At 36.1% G+C, this 25,448-nt stretch overlaps 1 protein-coding gene across 8 annotated transcripts; it reads right to left on the minus strand.

Annotated features, from left to right (window-relative positions):
• Nucleotides 1-825: 825 nt before the first annotated feature.
• CCP110 (centriolar coiled-coil protein 110) lies at nucleotides 826-23,934 on the minus strand. Of its 8 annotated transcripts, none has more exons than XM_032460945.1 (16): nucleotides 23,779-23,934; nucleotides 21,918-22,063; nucleotides 19,820-19,975; nucleotides 16,831-16,959; nucleotides 12,798-14,448; nucleotides 10,668-10,798; nucleotides 9,698-9,875; nucleotides 8,997-9,136; nucleotides 8,622-8,738; nucleotides 8,167-8,268; nucleotides 7,863-7,979; nucleotides 6,181-6,254; nucleotides 5,588-5,650; nucleotides 4,859-4,918; nucleotides 4,278-4,363; nucleotides 826-1,917 (listed from the first exon to the last, which is right to left on the minus strand). In XM_032460945.1, the coding sequence occupies exons 3-16, from the start codon at nucleotides 19,958-19,960 to the stop codon at nucleotides 1,865-1,867; spliced, it is 3,042 nt and encodes a 1,013-aa protein (XP_032316836.1). In that variant the 5' UTR covers nucleotides 19,961-19,975; nucleotides 21,918-22,063; nucleotides 23,779-23,934; the 3' UTR covers nucleotides 826-1,864. The 8 variants fall into 8 exon arrangements, with proteins under 8 accessions (XP_032316836.1, XP_014408375.2, XP_032316837.1 ...); XM_014552889.2 differs by having other exon boundaries at nucleotides 23,699-23,934; XM_032460946.1 differs by lacking the exon at nucleotides 23,779-23,934 and adding an exon at nucleotides 23,498-23,687.
• Between the last annotated feature and the right edge of the window lie 1,514 nt (nucleotides 23,935-25,448).

Below are 25,448 nucleotides of genomic sequence, written 5' to 3' on the forward strand. Positions count from 1 at the left end.
TGAAAAGTTTATTTTGCCTTTTGCCTAGAAGCAAAACTAGAGAAAATTAAAGTATAAAAATAAATATAATTTACATTAATGGACATTTGACTCAAAGTAAAAATAACAAAAATAATGTATATAAATAAAAATCCATTAAAAGCACAAAACAATGTCTGGCACTTTTATGAGAAAAAGCTGTGAACATTAAAAAATGTATAACACACACAAGCTTTTATCTTTAAATTAAAAAACACTCATTTTGCATCCTTAATCTAAAACTAGTTTTAACTTTCTCCAAAACACACTATTTGTTTCAGCCAATTTGCATTAGTTCTACACAAAACTTTTAGCATCTATCTTTCATACAGGAAAGACCCACAATGTGTAAGCTGTATCCTGAGTTTTCAGACTGATAAAGCACAATTTATAATATTAAGATGATAATTTGCCCACAAATATAAATTGGTAACTCAGATATTTTTGACTGTCTTCTAATTTTCTGGTTCACTCATTAAATAAGTGATACATCTCCATAAAGAAAATCAAGTTTATACCCAGAGTAGATTATTTTCTGTCTATACTGGATATAAAAGTTAAGTTTTAAATGGAACATAAAATTGAAGAAAACAATCTTTATCTCCGCATTCTTAAAAGGATATTAAGAATATATATAGTCTGCATTTTCAAAATACCAGTATCTTTTTAAAATTCAAGTTAGAAAGATTAACTGTACACAGTCCCAATTTTATGTAAGAAGCACAAAGCCCTTTTTGGAATGGCATGATAAATTAACAGGGATATTCTTTTTCATAAAATCATGTTCCCTTGGTAACATTTTTTTGGTTTATATTTTAAATAAATATGTTAGCGCTGAAAAACCTTAAACATCAGTGCCTCTAAGTAATGCAGAATTTCAACTAAACGATATTATTATCCCACTTGAGAATCTGAATTTATCATATTATATAGCCCTTTGTTCTCTCCTAAATCAAGCATGCTAAAAAAAAAAAGCAGACTATGAAGAAACAAAATAAGAAGACTAAATAGAAAATATAACTGCATGCAACATGTTACTCTGTTTTATAGAAATGGATGTAACAATGCATTCTTTCCTAAGCTACATTCAAGAAGATTGGGCTGTCTTCCCCAAATGCGTTACCCCCCACAGAAATATTTTCCAATTAAGTAGAAACGTTTCTAACAGTACTGGGGTAACATACATTAAGCCTAACATTTCTGTAAGACAACTAGTTGTTGAGAGGAGTATGTACTTGTGACCAAAATGGTGTCACCCAGCAACTTCTGTGGTAAATTTTAGATGGACCACAATCAGCAGGCAGTGTTTTATGCTATGTGGTTATACTCTAAGTCCAAGAATATGAGAGCTTAATCAGAGTTTTTAATGTTACAAAACCAAGGGAAAATATTCTCCTGCAATAATTTCCCCAGTAGAACGGTATCTAATTTATCAAACTCAGCAATCAGTGTGCAAAGATGAATGAAATTCGTATTTCAGATCTTATTTATATCACACCTTTTCAGTATTTTATAGAAATAAACCCAAATGTCCTTTAAGCTTACAAAAGGGTCCTCAGCAGACACCTGAGTAATAAAACACTTATGTTTGTACAGGTTAAAGACAGAAATGAGTCAATTACTAAACACTAATTTGTCTTCACTCAAAACTACTGGTAAGAGGAAAATGGGCATATGGGGAAGGAATTAGCCAGATCGGCCAAAACATCCAGATAATTTCTCAGTCCTTTGACGGTCACTTTGCCTGTGTAAACAGAGTCCAGGGTTAAATAAAAAGGCTTGAACAGGGGAAACAATACGGATCATAACCCTTCCCCCATTTTTTATCCTAATGAATGCTGTCTTCTTAAATTGTCGCAACATTTGGCCGCTTTCTTTGGATTTTTCCTGCATATACTCCTAAAAATAGAACAAAACTAGTATTATTTCTCAATGTTAGTTTTTCTGAAATAATACCATTTAATGAGTGCTCTCTATGTACCAGGCACTGAGTTAAGCAAAACACATTATAACATGAAATCCTTATGTAAAATAATCGTGAGGTAGAAATTACTACTATTTTAAGGATAATACAACTGAGACATAGGAGAGTAAGTCAGTTATATCAATAACAAAGCTAGAAGTAGAAACTCTGAGACCCCAACTCCCCCTGATTTGTTGTTTTACTGAACCATTTGCGCTACTGCCTCCTACTCTGCTTTAATTAGTAGTTTCTGAATTTCACTATAAACTCTTAAGTCAAGCACAAGACATCAAATGAACAAATACATTTTAAAACAGGAGATCAGATTGTAATTTAGTTTGTAAAAACTATAAAACAGTTTAACTGCTTTGCAACAAACTAACACCTTAGAAATTCAACTTCAGTCTGAGTATGATATTCATCACTGTAACAAAAATGAATTTTCTACAAAATGCTTAATAAAATGTTTGTTCTCCATGCAGATCAAATCAAAGCATAGTTTCAAATTTGTTTGAAACATAACGCAGGCCATTAAAAATCTAAGCAGGAATGAAGAATCTTTTCAAGAGCAACTATGGATCTCTGTGTTGAGATTCATAGTTGGAACTTTAATCAGTCATATCCCCAATTTTCAGTTTATGTAAAAGAATAAAATTCTTAGTCTTTCTCAATTGTCTAAATATGTCTTCATGTATAAATAAATTTTTAGAAAAAATAGAAAACTGTTCATACTTGTTTAGATACTTATTATGACATTAATTTAAGGGTTAAGTACATTTGTATTAGTAATTACAATGCAGTGCAATTAAACCATAGTAGTTCTACATACTGAACTTCATTGTATATATTAACTGCAATGACTTCCTAGTCATCCTTCATACTGTTGAGTATTACTACACAGAGACGGTAGTTGCTATTTTGCATATAGGTTCACAAGTGACAAATAGTGGAGATGAAATGCATGAGAAAAGAATATGGAGAGTAGTCACTGTGGCAATAGATAGTATTAGGCAAGGCAATACTAATTCCTCAATGATTTGCCAACTAGCTAGGATTTACCACAATACAGACACTAACATGGGGAAAAAGTTGAAAATGTCTTAAAATTTCACATAACTTCACAAGTAACAGATATAGGTGTATGGTCTGAGTTCTTCCAAATGGTTATCTTTCAAACCAGCTGGTTCTGACTACCTCTGGAATAAGCAGGATTTTCAACTTTGTAATCCCCTTTAAAACAACTCCATTGACTATCACTCACAGTGACCTCCAAAAGATGACCTTTTAAATTATCCTCTATATATTCAACATTATAAATTAAATTCACTATATACATCAAAAGGTCAGCAATCAACTCAAAGCTGTGATCAATATCTTATTCCTTCTTTGAACTTATGTGAACAAATGGTGATAACATGACAAAAATTTATGTTGCTTGTTCCCTTCTAATTTGGAGGAAATCACTTAGTAATAAAAGCTCTAAAACATGACTACTTATATGTTAATGGGAAGATTAGAATTGATTAAAAGATTTAATCTTTACTGCCTGGTGATTAGGTTTCTTTTAAATGTTTAGAAAGCAGTATAGTTAAAGCAAAGCATTTCAAAAGTATTTTTAATAGATCACATAATTTTTGGTGACTTTATCATAGTGTCTTAACAAAAGATACCTAAAAAATATTAAAACATTAGCTTAAAAGTTCTGCATTATAATTTGTCTTCTTGCCACCATAAATAGAATTTTAAAATACATTTTTTAGTTTAGACCTTAAATAATTCTCAAGTAATGAACATATAGAGAAATTTAGCTCAGCCTTTTTACTTAATCTTAAAAGATTAAGACTTTACCCCTTCCCACCTGGCATATTCATATGTGATCTTGTGGTCAGAAGGAGAAAGTTTTCCTCTTATGTGCAGATACAAATATCCCTGGGTGATACACTTCCCCAAAGCTGAACAGACATGCACAGATTTAGGCATCAGATCATTATATTTTACTCATTTATAAAAACTTTTCTGAATTAAGTATGTATAATTCTACAAACTTTTTCAGATTAAAAAATACATAGTTTCCATGGTATTATTACAGAAATCAAGATTGGAACCACAGTTTTACTAAGATCTCCTGACTGCCACAAAAATACTAGCACAAATGATCACTACGAGGAATGACGGTGCATATCCCAAAATATGGTGGCAAGGAAAGACAACACCTCCCACTTGCACGGCCTGTGTTAAGGGCAGCTTGTGCACGTCTTTCTATTGAATGGGCTTCAGAAACTCATTTGCTACACACCTGAAACAGGCGCTCTGTTAGGCACTCTGCTCTGTGAAGACTTCTGTCTATTTTGCACAACCCCCTTCACTGAGGTCTTAGGGGTTCTAATTGAATATAAAAAAAGTAATAAGTCACTTGCATTAAGGTCTAAATGTTCAACATCCAAAAAAAGCAACCATACTGCATCAACTGTTCAAAGCACAAATAAGCTTGAAAAGAATTTGAGTCCCATGCATGTGCGCAGCAAGGAAGCTAAACTTTTGCTTCAGCAAGAGACTATAACCATGGCTTACGCCTTGTTGAAGAATCACTTTGGTGACGCTGAGCTTACTATGTAGATGTTTACAATTCTTAATGAGCAAAATGGTATGAAATGAAAAGTAAAAGCATGCCAACATAAGATGATAATTAAAATATAATACACAACAGTACACCAAAGTGTTATCTCTGATCAAAACTTTAAAAGATCTTTTTAATGCATTAAAAAAAAACACAATTGAAAATAGTTTCCCTTTATGTAAAGAGTGCTAAATTATTTTTCCCTTTCAAAGCTAATCTTGATTTGACTATTTTTAAATACCCGTATGTTGCAGTCTTACCCTTGTCTACTCAGTAGCCTATGAACAGGTGCATTCTGTCCTTGGTTTGGCTGAAGGACTCTATTAACAAAGTAAATAAAAAATTAATTCAATAGGATAAATTCAGTTTTCCCCCCATTTTCTTTCAATAGCTGAAAGATAGTAACAGCGAGGCCTATGCAATGATTTGGCCTCTGTGCAATGCACAATGCAGAGCAAATGGATGAAAGCGTATTAATAGAGTACTTATTTGCTCACCAAGAGCCCAAACCTTAGTTTTTTATCAGGAAAGAGATGTCTAGTGTAAGTATTAATCCTGTGTTTTTAGATAATGTATTTATATACTTTACAAAGCCAATTTTCCTTTTCAAACATCTGAGAGACAAAACATCACTCTTGTAAGAGCAGAAAATAGGTCAGAAACATTAAGCTAGCTTTCTACGGTTTTTAAATAAGTAGCAAAGACGCCTTGGACTGCAGACTGAACTCAGGCCATATGGGGCTCACATTTCCACCAGAGAGAGCATGTCCTACAGAAAGCTCCAGGAACATCCGGCCTGACATGTGACCAACTACACGATCGGGTGTTACTATGGATTCTGACTCTGTGATCCTCCAACTCAGCAGGGAGAGATTTACTGATATAAAGCAGAATAAAGCCAACAAAAAGCAGGCTTTGGATTTATAAAATTTTCTTTTCCTTAAAAATTAAAAAATAACCTCTCACTGAGACTAAGTGATTTTTCTCACCTTGTTTCAGAAGGGTTTTGTTTAACCAGAAATTTCTTATTTGGCATTCCCATTTCTGCAGCTCTAACACAATATAAAAATAAGGACACACAAATAATGTATTTAGAAAGGGGGAAAACACATGCTTACAAATGTGATACGGGATGACAGAAACAAATCATCATTCAGAGTTGGTGACTAAAAAACACACTAAACATACTGAAGACTAGTTTCAAGAAAGACTTTTAACAGCATACTTATTAGGATAGTCTTTGCATTAAGTTCCCCCTTCATGAAGACTTTAGACTATAAGAAAATGAATACATTCAAAAGATACAAAATTAACACTGAATATAAGGATTAACTATTTTAAGATTATTTAATTAGCTATCAGTTATACAAATTGAACCTTAACAAATTCATTTATCTAAAGAGGACATCAGATTTTACCACCTGATTTTAATAAAATTCTTTATATAAAGTGATTTCTATCACCTCAGTTGCAGAAAGTTAACTATTCGCTTTACTTCAAATTTGAATACACAACAACAGATGATTAAAAAGTAACTGGCTTGATAATAAATTAAAATGTAACAAGACACGAAAAAACTTACTTCATGTACTTCTTCCTATCGAGAGACTTCTGCGTTGCAGCTGAAAGAGCCACTCGGGGACTTCTCACTTTATCCTTCAAAACACAAAAGTAACATGGAGCTCTAGGGGTACCAGTAAAACCACTAAATTATACTACAGGGTGATCTCAGATGGAAACAGCTTCTCTTACAAGAATTTTGAACTTTCACTTAGTCTTCATAATTGAAGCAGTCTTATTTTTTTATATAATATACAAAATATGTGTTCATCAACTGTTATGTTATTGGTAAGGGTTCTGGTCAACAGTAGGCTACCAGTAGTTAAGTTATTGGGGAGTCAAAACTTACACTCAGATTTTTTATTGTGGGGCACCCCTAATCCCCTGCGTTGTTCAAGGAGCAACTGTATTTCAAATTAATTTGGAACATGTTTTCTAACTCTGATTTCCAAAAGAGGCAAAATGTACATGATAGTTCCAGGGAAATTCAATCAGGAACAACTAACAGTTTTTCATAAGCCATCCAAGCAACATTCATGCTTAAACCTAAAATCTAATCACAAAATAGTATATAATTCTTTTACCAATTTCTTTTATCTGTCCACAGATTTAAATATTACTGGTAATCTTGGGAACTACCTGTGTTTAAGAATTGTGGGAAGGGTACTAAAGTCAATAAAGAATGATATTTAGCATCAATTACTCCAAACCCAGAGGAACTTCATTGTGGGGTATAATTATGGATGGATAGATAGGTTGATCGATCTATCAATTGATCTGTCTGTCTCTGGATCCTGCTAATACCTGGTCTTTGGCCCTGGTTCCTGGCACGAGGTCCCTAAAACTCTTGTAATCCCCTGAGTTACAGGAGTGCAGGAGCATCTTTTGTTCTAATATTTGCCCTTTGACCTCAGTTTCTTTCACAGAGCTCAGAAATCCCTTGGAATTTCCTGGGTGATAGAAGCATCTTTTGTTCTAACAACACAACTTTTGATGGGCTCTGGATGAGGGCTGGTCACCAGAAAGGCCAAGCATGATTACAACCTTACTTTCAGCCTCACCTCCTATCCTCCAGGGACAGGACAGGGACTGGAGATCCAGTTAATAATGATCATGCCTACATGATGAAGCTTCCATAAATACCCTAACATATGGGGTTCAGAGAGCTTCCAGGTTAGTAAACACATCCACATGCCAGGAAGGTGGCACACACCAACTCCACAGGGACAGAAGCTCCTGCTCTCAGGACCCTTCCGGACCTCGCCCTATGCATTTCTCCATCTGGCTGTTCACCTGTATCTGTTATTATATTGTTTATTATATAAAAACCATAAAACCATAAATACAAGCAAGTGTTTCCCTGAGTTCTGTGAGCCATTCTAGAAAAATTTTCAAACCCAAGGAGGGAGACATGGGAATCCCAGTTTATGGCCAGTTGGGCAGAAGTACAGGCAACAAATGGAACTTGAGACCAGCATCTGAAGTGGGGGCAGTCTTAAAAGACTGCATCCTTAACTTGTAGGATGTGACAGTAACTTCAGGTAGACAGTATCAGAACTGAACTGAATGGTAGGACAGCCAGCTGGCATCAGAGAACTGGCGTGGAGGGAAAACCCCACACACCTGGTATCAGAAGTATTTTGTGAGCATGAAAGAGACAGAGTTGTTTTTTTCACTCACTAATTTAAAAGTCACGTAACATACCATTTGCCTGAGCATTTTCTCCTTGCGAGCTTCTCGGTCATGATGGAGAATAGACATCCTCTCAGCTGCGCCCATCACAAAGAATATGTCATGAATACCATACAGGGCAGCCCGCAGCTAAGTTCAAAAAAAGGAAATATTATTCCCATTTAAAAATGTGAGGTTAGAGTTTAGTCATATTATGTACACTCTTATTTAGAGAAAAAGGTTAAAGCTTTAATTGAAACCTATTTTCAGTGGCTCAGTGAAGGGAGGGAAATCAAACATTTCCATTCCCTAAAAGCCTTCAGGACACATGAGTTACCTGAGCGAGCACTCTTTCCTGAAGAGAAGCATCTTGTGCTGAAACAACTCCTCTCTTTAATGGTGCTTCCGACTGGAAACTTCTTATGAATTCCATAGTATCCTGAAAGAAGAAATGCTCCTTCAAAAACCAATTTTCTAGAAAGATTTCATGGTTACTGGAGTTTCCTTTTGCTCTGTTTCTCAATCAATTCAAAATTATTAAGAACACAAATAAAACTATTACACCCTACGTCAAATAGCATTGATTTTAAAGTGAGACAAAAATACACAAACTACTTCATTTACCTATTTTTAAAAATTATCTGAATGAGATTAATCAATTTCTAAAACAGCCTATATTATAATGACCAAAAGAATTTTTTGATCTGCCAAAGTTCTGAACTAATTTGTCCACTTTGTCACAACACTGATAGAAACTGAGACAGAAATGAAATACAATTTATACAATCTTACTTTTACAGTTTGTCGAAGTTGTTTCAGCTTATCTGTCTGCATAAGCCTACGAGTAAGAAATCCTTTTGCTACTGCAGTTATTTTGTTAAATTTTGCTTGTACTTCTGGGCTGAAAACCTAGAAGAAATAAGATAGACACAATATTTTAATAATCTGAGCATTATACTCAAAGATTGTTTTTCTTAATCTATTACAATGAACTAAATTCTTCTATATGTGTTTGCTCTGTGGAATTTAATCTCTGATAAAAGCTAAGCTTTTGCCGTATGGCAAAAATATCTACGGCTCATTGGTACAACCTAAGATAATTTAGCTCCTTAAAAAAAGACAGACAGACAGACAGACATGCATGCATATATCATTAAGTTTGCCCACCTGAGACCATTTAGTTTTGGCCCTTCCAAAAGGCCTTGTTACTGAGAGTGTGGCCAAACCACTAGGTGATGATCCCCAGAGGTAGAATGGTACGTCCTTTGCAGAACCAAAGCTATGTTGCAGGGCAGAACTTGTGAAACCTTGAGAAATATACATACAGTATTATACTTGATGTCAAATAATCAGAATACACAGAACATCCAAATAAACATGGCATTCATTAAGAATAACAACCCCTCTGAAACTGATCCACATACAGACAAAATATGTATGGACTTTAAGCTTATGCACCAGATGGACCTTTTCAACACAAACAGCATCTCAGGATAATTGAAGATGTGAAGATAAGCTCTTATTGGGACTGGGGAATTAGATGTAATTCAAGATCACTCAGGAGATAGTAAACTGTGTTTTCACTTGAAGACTATCACCTGCTGCATGAATGAACAAAGACTGGGCTCTGAGTCAAATTTCCTTATATTTCCCTTGCTAAGGTGGCTTTTCTCATGAACACCTGCTCACTGGTCTTTGATCTTCCACTAGCATTTCATTTTTTTACCAGTTACTAAGCAGCTGGCAAACGGCAGTAGGTTGGATATGAAATTACTTATAGAAAGGAGCTTTCATTTTAAAGCATGAGAAATAAAATATCTTACTATAGGATAATTTTTTCAAATGGAAAAGGATTTTTAAGTATTTACCAGAACTATTTGAATGTGAAGTATGGAGTGAGTCCACTTGAGACAGCATTGTTTCTAGCAAACCAGAGTCACTTATCTTTCTCCATTCTAAGTCCACAGCATTGTTCATGTCCAATTCAGAGGCTTCCGCCGTAATCACCTTCTTCTCTTTTAACATTTTCTCCTGTTCTTCTATTTCCTGTAGATTAATGGTTTACTTTTTTTTACTTTTTTTATTGAGTTATAGTCATTTTACAATGTTGTGTCAAATTCCAGTGTAGAGCACAATTTTTCAGTTATACATGAACATACATACATTCATTGCCACATTCTCTTTCACTGTGAGCCACCACAAGATCCTGTATATATTTCCCTGTGCTACACAGTACAATCTTGTTCATCTATTCTACATTTTGAAATCCCAGTCCGTTCCCAGCCCCCATCCCCCTGGCAACCACAAATTTGTATTCTATGTCGATTAATGGATTATTATAACATGGTAGATCTTTTCTTTAATTATATCCCCAAATAGTATCATTTTAGGCTTAGCTAAAAGTATCTAAAATTACCAGCAAATTATTATTTCAGGTTTTTCTCCCTCAAATAAAATTGACAATCTATTTAACTGATTTTAAAACGATGTATTAAGTATAATCATCTTAAAACAACTGTCCTTGCTCTTACAAGATACTCTTACAGAATGCGTATTTCAGCATCTACTTATAAAATATCTCTTAAAAAAATCAGAAGTTTTGAATCAATGGTTCAGTAAAATATCCTTTTGACAAAGTATGCATTTATTTTTAGATAAGGATCTAAATATTTAAATGTGAAATAAAAATGCTATCCATGTATCAAAATCAATGACCACCTTAGATTAAGATACACAAGGGAAACAATTACAAGTATCCTATACGTGACCCAAATTCATAGACTAACCCCAGCTCAATTCCACTCACCAGCCCTATACCCCTAAATTTTAATTCCTCACCTTCTGCAGTCTTTCCTGCTCCCTCTCCTGCTCAGCTATGAGTAGTGACAACTGCTGGGCATGCTGCTCTTCTAGCCTCTTCCGCATTTCTTCAAAAGCTAACATCTTGCTTTTTAATATCTCCTCGCCTTCTGAAAAGAAACATGTCCCCTCAAATTTAGAAAATGTACTAATATCTGATGCTTTACACCATCAATTTAAATTATGCTTCTGACCAGAGTATTCCTAAATCTGACATAGTACAATCAAGATACAGACAGGCCCCCATTTTGAACCACATTCTTTCACCACTCCTCTCGTTTCATGCCACCAAACAAAGGTCTGTATCTCATCACCCTGACCCACCCATTCAGCAGATCCCACCACGATCTGGAGGAGCCAAGACTATGTGTCCATGTTCCATCAAGACTCTCCTTGCTCCAATGGACTTAACCATGTGGTTGTCATATGCATCTCACCTCTATTTATTCTTTTGATTCTTGTCTTTCTCCAGGACCTCTGATATTGTAGCTTGTAGTCTTGCTTTGATTTTTTTTTTAAATAAATGTTGCTTTGATAGTGTAAAGCTTCTCAGCTTAAGGTTCCAAAAAAGACCAGATATTAAAATTCCAGATAGTCTAATTACTAACTAAAAATTTTATTAACATTATGACTATGCAACTTACTGAACAGAACGTGGTGATACACTTTGAAACGTGAAATGCCAAGTATTACACAGACATAGCACATATATATTCAGGGATCCACTATAATTCAACTAAATTCAAAGAATCATTCTTCCCAAATATAGAGTCAATGATTTTCATTGAAGACAAGCACATTATATTTGTCCTACCTGCTATGGTATTCCATTAATTTGTTCCTAAATACAATTTTATTCAGCTACAACAATCTGCATTTGTTCATGTGTAATTTTTTATAGGCAAGGGGGGCTGAAAAAGCAGTAGAATTGTAACTTTCAGCAAGAGAAGACAAAGCTCCTCCACTCAACAACTCAGCCGACAGCAGGAGTCCATGCAGTTTTACCTTAAAAACTTTTTAAACGCGTGCCTGACCTGGGCTCCCTCCCTGGGAGGTGTGCCCTCGGGAGGCACACCAAGCTGGGGGCAGCTCTCGGCACACAGCACTGCCTCCCTTGCCCACTCTGACAGCAACCCAGCTGCCTCCACGATTAGCCTCATGGCACATGCACTGGCCTTGCTCCCATGAAAGGACTGCCAGGGATCGCCACCCACTTGGTTCTGTGTATTTTTGGTACTCGCTGAGACAACCATGAGCCTGGCATGTCGTCCGCTAGGAGAATCCAAGCTGGCTCCCCACGTATCAGCTGTTGCTTTTGTTAAGAGTTCTAATAAAGTCACACAGGTGTTAAGTGGTCTGCCCCAAGCCAACCCTGTTTTTCCCATAAACCTTGTTATTTTTAAGTGTGCAATTTTAGGGTTAGTGTGAAATTTTTTTCAAGAGGATATATAACAAATTAGAGTTGAAATGTCTGTGTCTAAGAACTTAGTTTACTTGATTTATATGTCTTCCATATCAGTAATGAGGAATTATAAACCATGGCAACAAAGTATGGAGTAATGAAGAAGACATGTTTGAACAAGCTGCTATGAATATAACACTAGGTGCAACAGAAAGAAATGTGAAATAAATTTTCATCAATAAAGACACCATTCTTGAAGCACTACTCAGAGAGCCTTATTTGTGATATTTTCTCTAATAATTTGATGTTACAGTGTTTACTGAAGGGCCAAGGACATGAAGATCTCATTTCAAATGAAAGGACAAACTGATGAAAATATTAGAAGCCACAGTCCAAAAGGAAGACATCAGAGCAATACAATGGATGAAAATTGTAAGTGATGTTTCATGCAAGAACTTTTTCCTCCAGTTATTAACAATATTCTCTATAATACCAAGTGGACTGAGAGAATCATAATTCAAATAAGAAAATACTTTAAGAAAGCCTATCGAATGGCAATAAACTGTAGCTAATCATGCACGCTGACAAATGAAATTAAGTACCCTGATGAATAGAAGACAATTATTACTCTGCAAACTGTCAGTTAACAGTATACAAGAGAGATGCCACCTGCTTGGCAGATACTAAACACTTGGAAACTTTCTTACCTTTGGAACTACTTTCTATCATTTTATTCTTGTTGATGTAGACAGGTCCCTTAGGGTATCTTTTTTCCAGCAAATGTTGCCTTTCCTGTTCAGCTATTCCAGCTGTTAAGACATAAGGGCAGTTTTCTTTTTGCAAATTGTCAATATCTAAATCAAGTCTCCGTTTAACTTTCTCAAAACTGTTATCCAAAAACTGTTCACTTCCACAGGACACTGTAGGGGTGTCCATCTGCTGTCTGGTATTCTGGTTTTGCATCAGTAAAGGAGATGGGTTTTTCACATCGTAAGACTTATTCAGCTCCACTGGTAAACTGCAGGAGTTTTTCTCTAGCACGCTGGCTGACGTGAGTCCACTCACAGTTCCAAAGTTTTGACCCGTTATACACTGACTGGTGGCATATGGCTCGTGCAATCTCTGCACTGCAGAACATGCACTGTCCATGCTGTGTGGTCCTCTCCCATCAGATGCTGGCTGGCCTTCCGCCACAGCAAGTCCATGGATAACTTTATTTTCTAATTGATTTCCTGAAGATTGACATACCTGATTTGATTTACCTAAAACCATTTCCTGTATGGCTTCAGATGTATTTTTGCTGACATAAACCTTGCTTGAACAAACTCCTGCTAAATCAGTTGGTAACTTTGGCACAGTTTCAGGTACGTGTGCTTTTTCATCAGTATCTTGAACAACTAAGTCTACTGTCTGTTCTTTACTTTTAGGACTTAATTCATAAGCATTTATTGGGTTATTTATAAGTATATGACATGCTGATGAAGGCCTTGAACGCCTTCGATGCATTTTAGGACTCAGGCTTGGCTCTGGGCTAGGTAATTTGGCATATGAACCAGTAAGACTTTTGATAACATTATTTTCAGTAACAAAAGTGGGAATGCCTTTAAAATCAGAATCAGGCTCTAAAGCAGTGGAATAGCCAGACCGTACAGGTATATCCACTTTAGAAAAGCTACCTAAAACTGATGTATTCACACTGCTTGCTTGAGTGGAAGCACCTTGGAGAAGAACATTGGATTTATTAAGGCTTGGTTTGTCAGGAATAACTGAACCACAGAGTTTGCCTATCAACGGGGCCTTCTCCTTTACACAGTCAGCCACTTTAACAGCATCGTTCTCTGTGTCTGATTGACTCTCATTAACACTCCTCTTTGTGCTACTTCTCAGACTGCGCCTAGATTGCTCTCTTTCTATGTATTCCTTTGACTTTTTCATCAGGTTCTGAAGACTCATTACGTAGGGATCCAGAGTAACTTCTTCCAAAAGTGATGGATCCTGTTCTTCATTGGTTGGAAAGAGGCCAGCAGAAGTAAGTGTCTCTTGTGCAGCAGCTGAGGAGGTCTTCACAGAAGCTTCATTTTCTGCATGGCTAGTATTTGAATTATCACATTGCTTCAGAGAATTAAATTCTTCTGAGTCCCTAGCTAAGTCTATCCCATTAGATTTAAATTGGTCCTCATTATTCGATGGTAAAATTCCAGTTTCCTTTTCAAACCTTCCTAAAGCAGAGTGTTCAGTAGGGCTTGGCAAGATATTTGGAAATGTAGCAGGAACATTCAAGTTTCTAACTTCTGAATTAGAGTAAATGGTTTCAGTCTCCCACTGATCAAAATCACTGGCATTAGGTGCTTTCCTAACCTGAAAAAGGAAATTTAAAAATTAATACATCATCAGTACACAAAAAGTCTTTGATTTCATTGTTTTCTGAAGTAAAAGTGAAATTAAAGATCCAAAGTTCTAATATTTGAAAACACAAACAAAAACTAAGATGACCTTTTTTATGATAGTCTGTGTCACTTGGAGCTCAAATTACTATAAAAAGCATCTACTGGTCATCCCAGCCTCTCTATTAAAATATTCAAAGGAAAAAAATAAATTATCTATCTGATGCAAATATAAACGTACATCCATGCATATGTACATATATACACATATATTCATATATCCATTGCAATTTAGTCTTGGAATAGAAACATTTTCCTTCACTTTCTTCTAGTTATGTTATTAACATCACCAATTGCTCCTCCTATGAGAACTATCATCTAAGGCTAACAATGTATAAGATAAATAGCAAATAATTAAATTTCTTACATTAAGGATTCTTCTTTAAACAAGGACTAACTTGCCAGGATATTGATTAAGCAAAAATAATTCAGTACTAAGATTCTGCCTCCCATATGCTCACTTCAAATTTTAACTAAAATCCTTCTATATGATGAGACAAATTTGTAGTAAATAATAGCTCAGCACGGCAAAGCAAAAAACAAACAAACAAAAAGAACCAAAAACTTCAACTTAAAACCCAATTCATTAAACCAAATTTCAATTTCATTAACTAATGATCATTTAAAACCAACCCAGTAATGAGTTTTGAACAAGCAAAATAAGTTAAAAATTTGATGAAGATGAGAACAACTGTATACACAAGAGATCCAACAGAAAAAAATAAAATTACATTTTATATCTAAATAATGCAAAAGAACAAAAAGTGAACTAGGATGGTTTCTAAAGATTATACAAGCATATACGAAACTGGGAAAAACCACTATCATATTATCAGATGAATACAGACTCCATAATCCTGAATTTGAAAAGATTTTTAGGTTGTTTTATATGTGTTTTTTTTTTTCCTAGATGATATGGCACTGCTGTTTTACCTTACAAATCCCAAGACATGCCATGGTTTCCAGGTACTATGCAATAAACAGTACAACAAGGTCGACTTAGTCACAAGCTCAGGATCAAAATAAAACAAAAAGGATACATATTCATGACACATGCTCATGGGTTTAAGTAAAATAAATCATTTCCTCAAAATAGCTAAACATTTTACATTTGTGATATTCAGCATCTACGCTTTTTGCACATCACTAGAATGAGCCTTTGGTTAGACGATTTAAATAACAATCCCAAAAAATCTATCATAGAATCACAGGTTTTAGAGGCAAAACAGACCTTAGAAATATATTTGTATTATATAAAATTTCTCCATCTGCATAATTAGCTCATTACTCCACAGTTCAACATTACACATGTTCTATTAAGCAAAGAAAGTTTTCAGACTCAACAATAATCTTATTAGTGGTTTATTTGATACATCCCTCAATGGACCAAAAATGATATGCCATTTTTGTTACAAAAATAGGAAATATCTAGTAAATTAAAAAAAAACACTGTTACTGTGCTACTCATTATATTTTTTAAACTCAATATGAGCAGCAATTATACTTTATAAATTAAAATCTACTACCTACAGAGAAATGAAGGTAGCAGTTAGTGGAAAATATCCTGAGGTTCATTGTACATAAATTATTTAGTATGAATTACACAAACCACAAACCCCTAAGATTATTTTAAAAAATTAAAAGATATAACCAGCAAAACAGTGCTATATATGACCAAAACTGTTTTATCTGATTCGTTTTTTTCCTTTTTAGTATAATATGATTCAGACCTTAAAACAAATTGCTTATACAAATTTAAATTAAGTTAAATAAAAATAATTGCAAAAGTATAGACGTGTTATTTAAATAGTTTCAATTTGTATCTAAGATGCATCTAGGCAGTTCTAGTTATGTAACCTAAATTGTATTTTTGTGTCTAAGAGCAGCATTTTCACCTAAAAAAATTGGGGGCAGTTATTTACTTTAGCAGAGAATGAGAATAAAGTCATTGAGTCAATAGTCTGATTAGTTCAGAGGTAAACTACAATAGCCAATTCTATCATTTTGCCACTGAGAATTCAATGTTTTTAGAGTCATAAGACACAGACAATAAGCGACTATATTCAGTGTATGGGTCCATTGTCTAAGTACCCTCCGATTCAAGTACTGGGCATCACTAACAAGCTAGTGAATTTTCTTTGGAGTAACTGAAATGGAATATCACAAATTACAAAGCTTCTCAAACATAAAAGTATATTAGTAATTAACTAGTAAGACAAATTTGTTTCTGAAGAATTATCACTGATGCTTAATCCATGAATTCTTAATTATAATTTCAAGAGCTTAAATTACACACCTGAACATTTTCAAGAATCTCCTGGACACGAGTCAGTAAAGCTTTCTTCCTATTGACCTGCTTTCTTGCTTCTACATCAAGTGCTTTCTGCTTTTCTTGTTGCATTTCCTTCCTTTTCTCACTATTAAGCTGAAAAACATAAATATGTAATTACTTCTCATAAATATAAAAATATCATAAAATCAGGAAGTTTTGAACCAGAGTGATTAAAAACGTGTGCAACAGGTAAAATCATCTCCAGTGAGAGAAACCTGAGCAGTGGTTGGGGGGATGATTGGGAGGGCATAGGTGAGGTCTTTCTATGGTGATGAAAACGTTCTGTGCGGGTGTGAGTTATAAATGGATGCCATGTATTGGAACTCATGGAACTTGAACACTTAAAATCTGTACATTTCACTGTGAGTAAATTACTTTCAATTTAAAAAAAATTAAAAGAAAGGAAAAAACTGTTCATTTATCAAATGCTCTGAAATGAAAGAAAATTAACCCTTTGGCAACTGCTGAGCTTTTCATTTGGTGATATCTACTTCACTGGGTCAGATTCTTCAATTTCTAATCCTCTGGTTAGTATACATTTTACCTCTTTGCTACCTCAAGAAAATGTTCCAAGGTTTAATGATAAAAGAAACAGATAATGTTTTATTTGCCTACAAAATCAGAACACATATTTGGTTCCATGTCATTATAACCTCCAATAAAAATATAATGTACCTAAAAAACTGAAAGCTTCTAAGCATTATATCTTTTTATAGTGGATTTAAATCTTCATTATTAAGTCCTGGGAAGTTTAGTCACTATGTTAAGGAGTCAAGACTTATTTTAGACTTAAGCAAATGGAAAACATTTCATAAAAAATTGTTTCAAAGTTGCAATATTCAACTATCAAGTACAACATAAAAACATGAACTAAGGTCCATAAACATTAGATTTTGCTTATAAATAAGTAACTGAAAAGTCATAGACCCTAAACAAGGCTTAAGATATTTTGGCAAATACATAATAAACTAATCAAGCAATATGTCATCAAGTAGCTGATAAAACGTTTCAAAATTTTTTCTTATTTGCATGGTACCAAGAATCATTCCACAGTTTACTTGCTAATCAAAAATAAAAAAGAAAATGTATACCTTTAAAGAGTCATCTAGCAAGTCATCACTGTAAAAGCAAGTGTTCAAAATAAACGTCATTAATAGAGGAACAACTACACATTATGTAATTTCTGATTTAATTTAATATGAAGTATATGGCATCATCTCCAAAGAATTCTTGCTAAAAATGTTTAACCCAACTCTAACCAAACTGGTAGACTAATTTCCACTTTAGAGGGACTAGAGGGCAAGTTAACTATCACTATGAGGAAACAATTAGACAAATCCAAAATGTAAGACATTTTATGAGATCTCTTTAAAACTTCACTATCAAAAAAAAACCAATTTTTTAAAGAGGTAGAGGAACTATTCTAGATCAAAGTGATTAAAAAAACATAACAAGCAAGTGCTGTTGTGAACTCTGACTGGATCCAGCTAAGGAAAAAAAGGCTATAAAAGGTATTTTGAGCATAAATGGAGAAATATGAATATGGACAGAATATTAGATGCTATTAAAATTATTATTAATTTTCTTAAGGTATTATATGGTATTGGGTTTCATGTGGGAGAATATCTTTATTTTTGGAATATTATACCAAAATATTTAGGGGAGAAGCATTATGTATCTGCAATTTTCAAATGACTCAGCAATAAAATTTAAAAGTATATATGTGTATATGTATGTGTGTGTATATATATATGTATATATACACAAAGATTCTTAAGCACAATAAAGCAAAGGTGGGAAAAATGTTAAAAATTATTGAATGTAAACGGTAGATACATGGGTAGTCAACACACTATCCTTTCAACTTTTCTGTATGGTTGAAAATTTCATTACAAAAAGTTAGCAGAAAATATTGATCTTTTAAATCCCGTCATACAAAAAAATACATTTAAAACTCTCTTTCAATAATATGAGTTTTCTGACTTAAAATAAAGCCACATACATTTATAAAATATTCAATCAGCATCACAGGGTATACAATGAAAAGTGTGTCTGCCCTCTCATCCTACATTCCCTGACTTCTCCCCAGAGGGAAAATATAATTTCCTTATTTAAAAACCCAAGTAGTTAACATATACTGAGTACCTCCCATGATCTAGATGGTGTTCTAAGCATTTTAAATGTATTAAATCCTTTTATCATTTTAAATGTATTAAATCATTTAATCCTCAAAATAACCCTATGAGATAGGCACTATTTTTAATCCTCACTTAACAAATAAAGACTATGGATCTACAGGTAAGTGGCAGAGCAATGATTTGAATCCAGGCCAGGAGAATCCAGAGTCAGGCTTTTAACCACTACCCTGCATGCCTCTGAAAGCGCGCTGTGTTCCCTGATTTACGGTAACTTGTGAAGATCCTTCCATGCCCACACATTAAGGTCTACTGTACTTATTTTAATGGCACGTATGTAAGTCTATAAAATGGACCACAGTTAGTTAAACTAGTCCACTAGTGATGGACATTTAGGTTGTTTGTCAAATCCTTTGCTTTTTTAAACAATATTACTATAACCTTACACATAGTGCTTTGGGAGCATGGATGAGTATATTTGGAAGGTATTTCCCAAAATGGAACGGCTGAGTCAAAGGTTAGATACACTTACAAATTCTGACACACTACCAAATTGCTCATCAAAAAATAAAATCAACTGATCCTCTTAGCAAAAGTGCATTTTCAGTGCCTCTTTCCCACAACCTAGTAGTACAAGGTCCTATCAGATCTTTGCCGATCTAATTGGTAAAAAACACCAGCTCATTTGTATTTCTTTATTCATGCCTAAGGGCTACGGATCTTTTTGATGTTTATAAGCCTTCATTTTGTTTTACTGTGAAGTACCTTAGTGATTCACTATCTAAAAAAAAAATTATTTAAAATCAAAGAATATTTACCAGTGGAGAAAGCACAGCCACTCCATGGAAGCGAATGAGTGAGATGCTTTCAGACTGGACAGGTAGAAAGCTCTCTGTGGGTAGTGATGCTTCTTGGAGTCTGGCAAGACTTCTCTCACAAAATTTCTCATACTCCTCCATCTTCCCACAATCACACTACAGGAAAGGAAAAAAAGCCCATTTTAAACAAAAATAGATCTTAATTTATTTGGCAAATTTGGAGGGCACTGAAATATTCCTAGAATTCTTAATTCCTAGAACTGGCATTCCCAGAATTGTTTCACTGATCAGGAGCTAAATCTTGGGTATAAGAAAACATCTCAAGACCCTCCCCAGTTAAACCTTGCTTCATATATTAAATATTTCTGAAGATTTATATGTAAATCAATCCTTAAATATGGTTAATTTAGAAAAGTACTAAAATTCAGCATTGAAACCTTCTGAAAAGAAAGTTTTATACCACCTAACTTAACTTCAGATTGTAAAACAGAATGTTATTTTTTCTTTAGCAGGACTTATCTACACAGCACAAGAAAAACTAAATAATACAAAGGTAGGAATGCTTTTGTAGCCAAAAAAAGAGCTAGTTAAATAAAACAGGATATTCACTTCAAAAGTTCTTTTTGTACCATGGAGTTCAAAGTCTAGTACTTGCATATCTTAAGAATATAACTTGACTCCATAATAACTAGACAAATCAGTTAAAGGTGGAAAACAGAGAATCTATTGGCTCTCATATTAATTCTAGTTTATTGTTGAAAAGTGGAACCATCACAAACTACTTAAAAACCATCAGCTCAGTAATTTTACAATTTCTAGGTAATTGTGATGGTGGCTATGAAAACACAAGGAAACCATGAAAGCTTAGCCACCATAATCATTCATCTAGCAAGCGTTAAACATTTGATTGCCTGTTTCCACAGCATTATGTCTGGTATTATTTCCTGTAAATAAGCAAGGCAAAATAAGAGAGGTATCAGCAGACTCATAACCAACAAGGATATGAACTGTGGAAACAGAAAAACTAACACAATAACATTCCTTTAAGTATTCATTTTAAAACAATTAACAAAGAAAAAGAGAGAGGGAAGGGAAAGTCAATTCAAGACTTAGGATATGCAAAGATGAAATAAGACAGAATATGATACCGTCCTAAGCCTCAAGGTACTTAAAAATTTAGTACGCTAAAGTATCAAGGACAAACAGTAGGGCAATTAGAAATGAAGAAAAAGCATACTCAAAACTACGATTAGATTATGAAAAAATAAGATATATTGCCACTTTTGACCAACTGGTAGTCTTATTAATAGCAAAACGTCTTGCTACCATTCCATCAATTTTAATTATTGCTATGTTCAATTTATGCAAAGTAAGTTTAAATTCAAAGAAACAGCTCTCTAGAGTGTAAATGAGATTATTTTTCAAATTTATATTCATAAAACAAGCAAAAGTAAAAAACAAAACAACACCTTACTGAATGGTCTCATTATTTTAGTCTAGACTTGAACCCACACCATATCTTAACAACCAAAATAGGCAGAAGCTAAAATGTTAGAGAAATTCAAATGACCCATTTCTACTAAAATACTTCAAATTATTTTTTAACACAACCCATCATCCAGCGTTACCAGAAACATAAACAGATTACTCATACAATTAATGTAATATACTTCCAGTGGATACACAAGCAGAGCAATGGAGGGTCTGGGAAATTTAAGGAAATAAAATGCCTCTATGGCAATAGTTTTGTATCTTTCAACATCATCATATAGATATGCCTCATTGCTTCAGAAAGTTAGATTCACATCCCTTAAACAGTACATGTTTGTCAGACATATTGCAGACATATAGCAATATATTATTATTACAGCACTACTTATGGCTCATGACAATGCATTAAACATCCAAATACAAGTCTAATATGATGATTATGCAAATTACCAAGTGACCCGAGAACATGGCTGGATCCTTCTTATCTTTAGTCTCAGCTTGGATGTCCCCTCTTCCGAGAGGCCGTCCCTGATAATCCCATCTAAATTAACCCTGCGTCATCTACTATCACATTACCCTGCTGTTTCCCAATTTTCATAGCACTTACCACTATCTGAAATTATCTTGTTTATTTCCTTGGTTTTTGTCTGTCTTCCTCCACCAAAATGTAAGCTCCATAAGCAGCAGTACCTTCTCAGTCTTGCTCACCACTAAATCCCCATTACATAGGACAGTGTCTGCACACAGTAGGCACTGGATAAAAATATTGAATAAATAAATTAGGATAATTAGCTCAAACAATAATGTAAACCAGAAAAAAGAAGACAGTGGACCATATAGCAAAGAAGCTAGCAAAGAATAGAATTTAAAGAATAGTAGTTTCGCGGATGACCCTATTCTCAGAAAAACCTGGTACCTCTGAACTGCAAAGGCAACCATTTAAAAAGCGAGCATCTGCATCCTATATAATTAAGCAAGAGGGCACTTCGTTTCTCACGCCACAATTACCTCTGTCAGCAGGGTTTTATTTTAAGGGAACTTTGACAACAAGGCCACTCCAACCACAAATCTACTGCCCCATACTTTACCATCAGGCATTACTGGTCCACTTGAATTAATAATTTGTTGGCTGCATCAAGTTCAGGCATGCCTTGTCTTCTCCGTGTAGACCATGCCCCTCCTACAAATGAGCCTCTTTGCAAACCCCATAGACTCATGGCTCTGCTACCTGCTCCTTATCAGAGCTCTATCAGAAATGTAACTGAAAGGAATGGTAAAAGTAACACAGAACACATCTTGCCTTGTTTTCAGATCCTAGCTGGCTGTTTACCCATCAGTCCTCCCAAAGACATAAACATCTTGTAGAGGCAATAAAGGGGGAAAATGTTTCTCATTCAGGCACATACTAGCTGTCTGTTCTTGGCAATTCACTTACCATCTCTGTGCCTCAGTTTCCTCATTTGTAAAATAGGGATAATCAGCACATCTGTCTCAAAGAGATTCTGTGAGAATTCAAGGAACTAACACACGTATGGCAATCACTATACTACCGGACAAGCAGAAAGTATCAATAGATGGGAGCGGCTTTTATTACGAAGACGATGGAGATGATTTTGATTTTTTTCAACCATTTAAAAAGCGTTTATAAGCTCCTGGAGGGCAACGTCAGTGTTTGGTTCCTGGTAAGATTCAAATTTAACTTTAAAACATGGTAAAGGGGACAACAGCTTCCTCATCTTGCTGTGTCAGACCCCTCCCCATTAAATCAGTCGCTAGGGGCCTGCCATTTGCCTAAATTGGGGTAGGGAATTAGGATTATAACGAGACAGAACCAAAGGATGGGAACCACCTAGCAGCATCAGGGGCAATGAAGAGAATTTGCTTTTTTATCCTCACGCTTATGCCCCTAGAGAGTCGCAAAGGCAGAGTAAACAGCACTCCTAGGGCCTTTGGTTGGTGGTAACTGGCGTTCAGAAATGGCCAGTGCACACCCTGGGGACGCTTCCCTCGCGAGAAAAGCGGCCTAAACAGTTTTATCAACAGGAGGTGGTTCCTCGGCTCTGACCCCAGCTTATTTACCGGGGACCCTCTGCCCTCACCCCAGCGCCCCAGGCCCACCTCCCCCAGCTCCTCTGATAAGGCTCCATCCTGAGGGCCCACCAGGAGGTGCCTGCATCCGAGCATCACCTCGGCATCCGATGCCACCGATCCCCCGGGCACCTGCCTCGGCACACTCGCTCCTTTCCAGGGTCTCGAGGCCCGGCGGCCCGGCACCTGCACTCGGGTTCCGTCCAGAGCCCGCCTTCAGCCCCTCAGCGCGCCAATTCCGCCCGCCCTTCTGCCTCGCAGCCGGGACCCGCTGAGTCAAGCCCCTTCTCACGCAAGCACCTGATCTCCCACGGCCGCAGGAGCTTTCCTCCCCTCGCTCCGGGCCTTGGCAGGAAGCAAACGGCTCAATTGGTACTGACTGAGAGCAGCTCGGTCCGCCGCCGCCTTCTCCTCCTCCTCCCCGCCATATTACGGGTCTCCGGCGGCAACGCGGGCTCCTGGCAACCGTCGCCGCCACCGCCGCCTAGACTCCTCCTCTCAGGGACGGCATTTCCGGTGGTTGCTTCCCGGGCCGTTAGAGCGGTTGGGACTCCAGAAAACTACAATCCCCGAGGTGCTTTGCGCTCCTGGGTAGGCCTCCCCGCCCAGCGATGGAGAGCGTAGTGCTTACCGACGACGCGATGCACGCTGGGAGGCGTAGTCTTTACTTCAACCTCTCAAATGGTTGTTTATTGCATTAGGAAAGCTTCTCAAGTCTGAAGGTCCGTGAAGTGATCCTTGAAGTTGCTGTTTTTCACTTATCTGTATAGAGAAAGCTTCTTTCTGTATAGTCGTTGGAATACATACAACAGTCACCAAAACTTTTTTCTTTGTAAATAAAAAATTACTGAATCCTAGATGCCAACTTCAAACTTAACATATCCCTACCCTTTTGCAAATTAATGGGAATATACATTGGAAAAAGGACGATACCAGGTTCAAGTTGGCAGGAAAAGCGCAGAATGTTTTGCCAAGGTTCTGTATTGAAACATGTTACCAGCTTTCCAAAATATGATTTAGTAGCTAGCCCCTTTCCATTTCCTAGATTGGCCTTACTCTCTGTCTCTTACTGACCCTCTTTCCCGTGCCGATTTTCGCATATGTAAAATAGGAGTTTTAAAAGTGCCTATCACAAGGGTCGTTGTAAGGAACAACTCAGATAATTCTTGCAGTTCTTGTACAGAAGCCCCACTAAAAGGGAGCAGGACCCTGTAGCACCCTCCCAACTCAGCCCCACAACCCCTGCCTCTCCTTTATACAAAAGCTGAAGTCTCTCAGGCCTCCAGAAATCTACTAGAGCAGGCAGAAAGCATCAGAAAACAGGATGAAGAACTCGGCTGGCAAATGCCCAGTGTCTTAATTACCCTGTTAGCCCTGCTTATTTATTGGGCCATTTTTAGTTCAAGTACTTTCCTGCTTCATTTCAAATCATCTCCAGCAGTATCAAAATAAGACTCTGCTGCTCCACGGATGGAAACCTATCCCAGGGTCAGATTACCTAGATTTAGAAAAAATAGAAAGAGACTTCGCCTCTCTCTCTATGCCCCTGTACAGCAGGAAGAGGCTACAGAAGATAGAGACGACTGTTCATTTTCCCAAAAAGATTCTTGGATATGAAGTCTCTCAGGGGGCAGTTGAGAAAGGTGGTTAGTCAGACTTACTGACCCTGCCTAATTAACAACAAGGGAAAGGAAGTACCCAGGTGATGAAAAGGCAGGACATTTCTTTTATCCCACAGATGGCTCCTTAAAATCCAAGGACATACCCCAGTTCTTCTCCTTTGTTCCCTCCTAGTTTCTGCTAATTGCTTTTTGTGTCAGGGCTGAGCTCTGAGGGAGGAAGGAGCCTGTAGCAGAAAGTAATTAACACCACTACCGGAATGAAGACAACAATGTTAGAGCCTTATAATAAAAGACCCTGCTGCCTGCTCAGGAGCTGGAGATGTCTCCACTGGCCATCTTGGCTGATAGTTCCCCACTGGAGCACTTCCTTTCCCGGCTCAAGAGCCTTTCTTTCCTTCTCTCTGCTCAAGCCCTTTCCTACCATTTCC

The sequence above is a fragment of the Camelus ferus genome, chromosome 18 (assembly GCF_009834535.1).
Source record: "Camelus ferus isolate YT-003-E chromosome 18, BCGSAC_Cfer_1.0, whole genome shotgun sequence".
NCBI classification, from domain to species: domain Eukaryota; kingdom Metazoa; phylum Chordata; class Mammalia; order Artiodactyla; family Camelidae; genus Camelus; species Camelus ferus.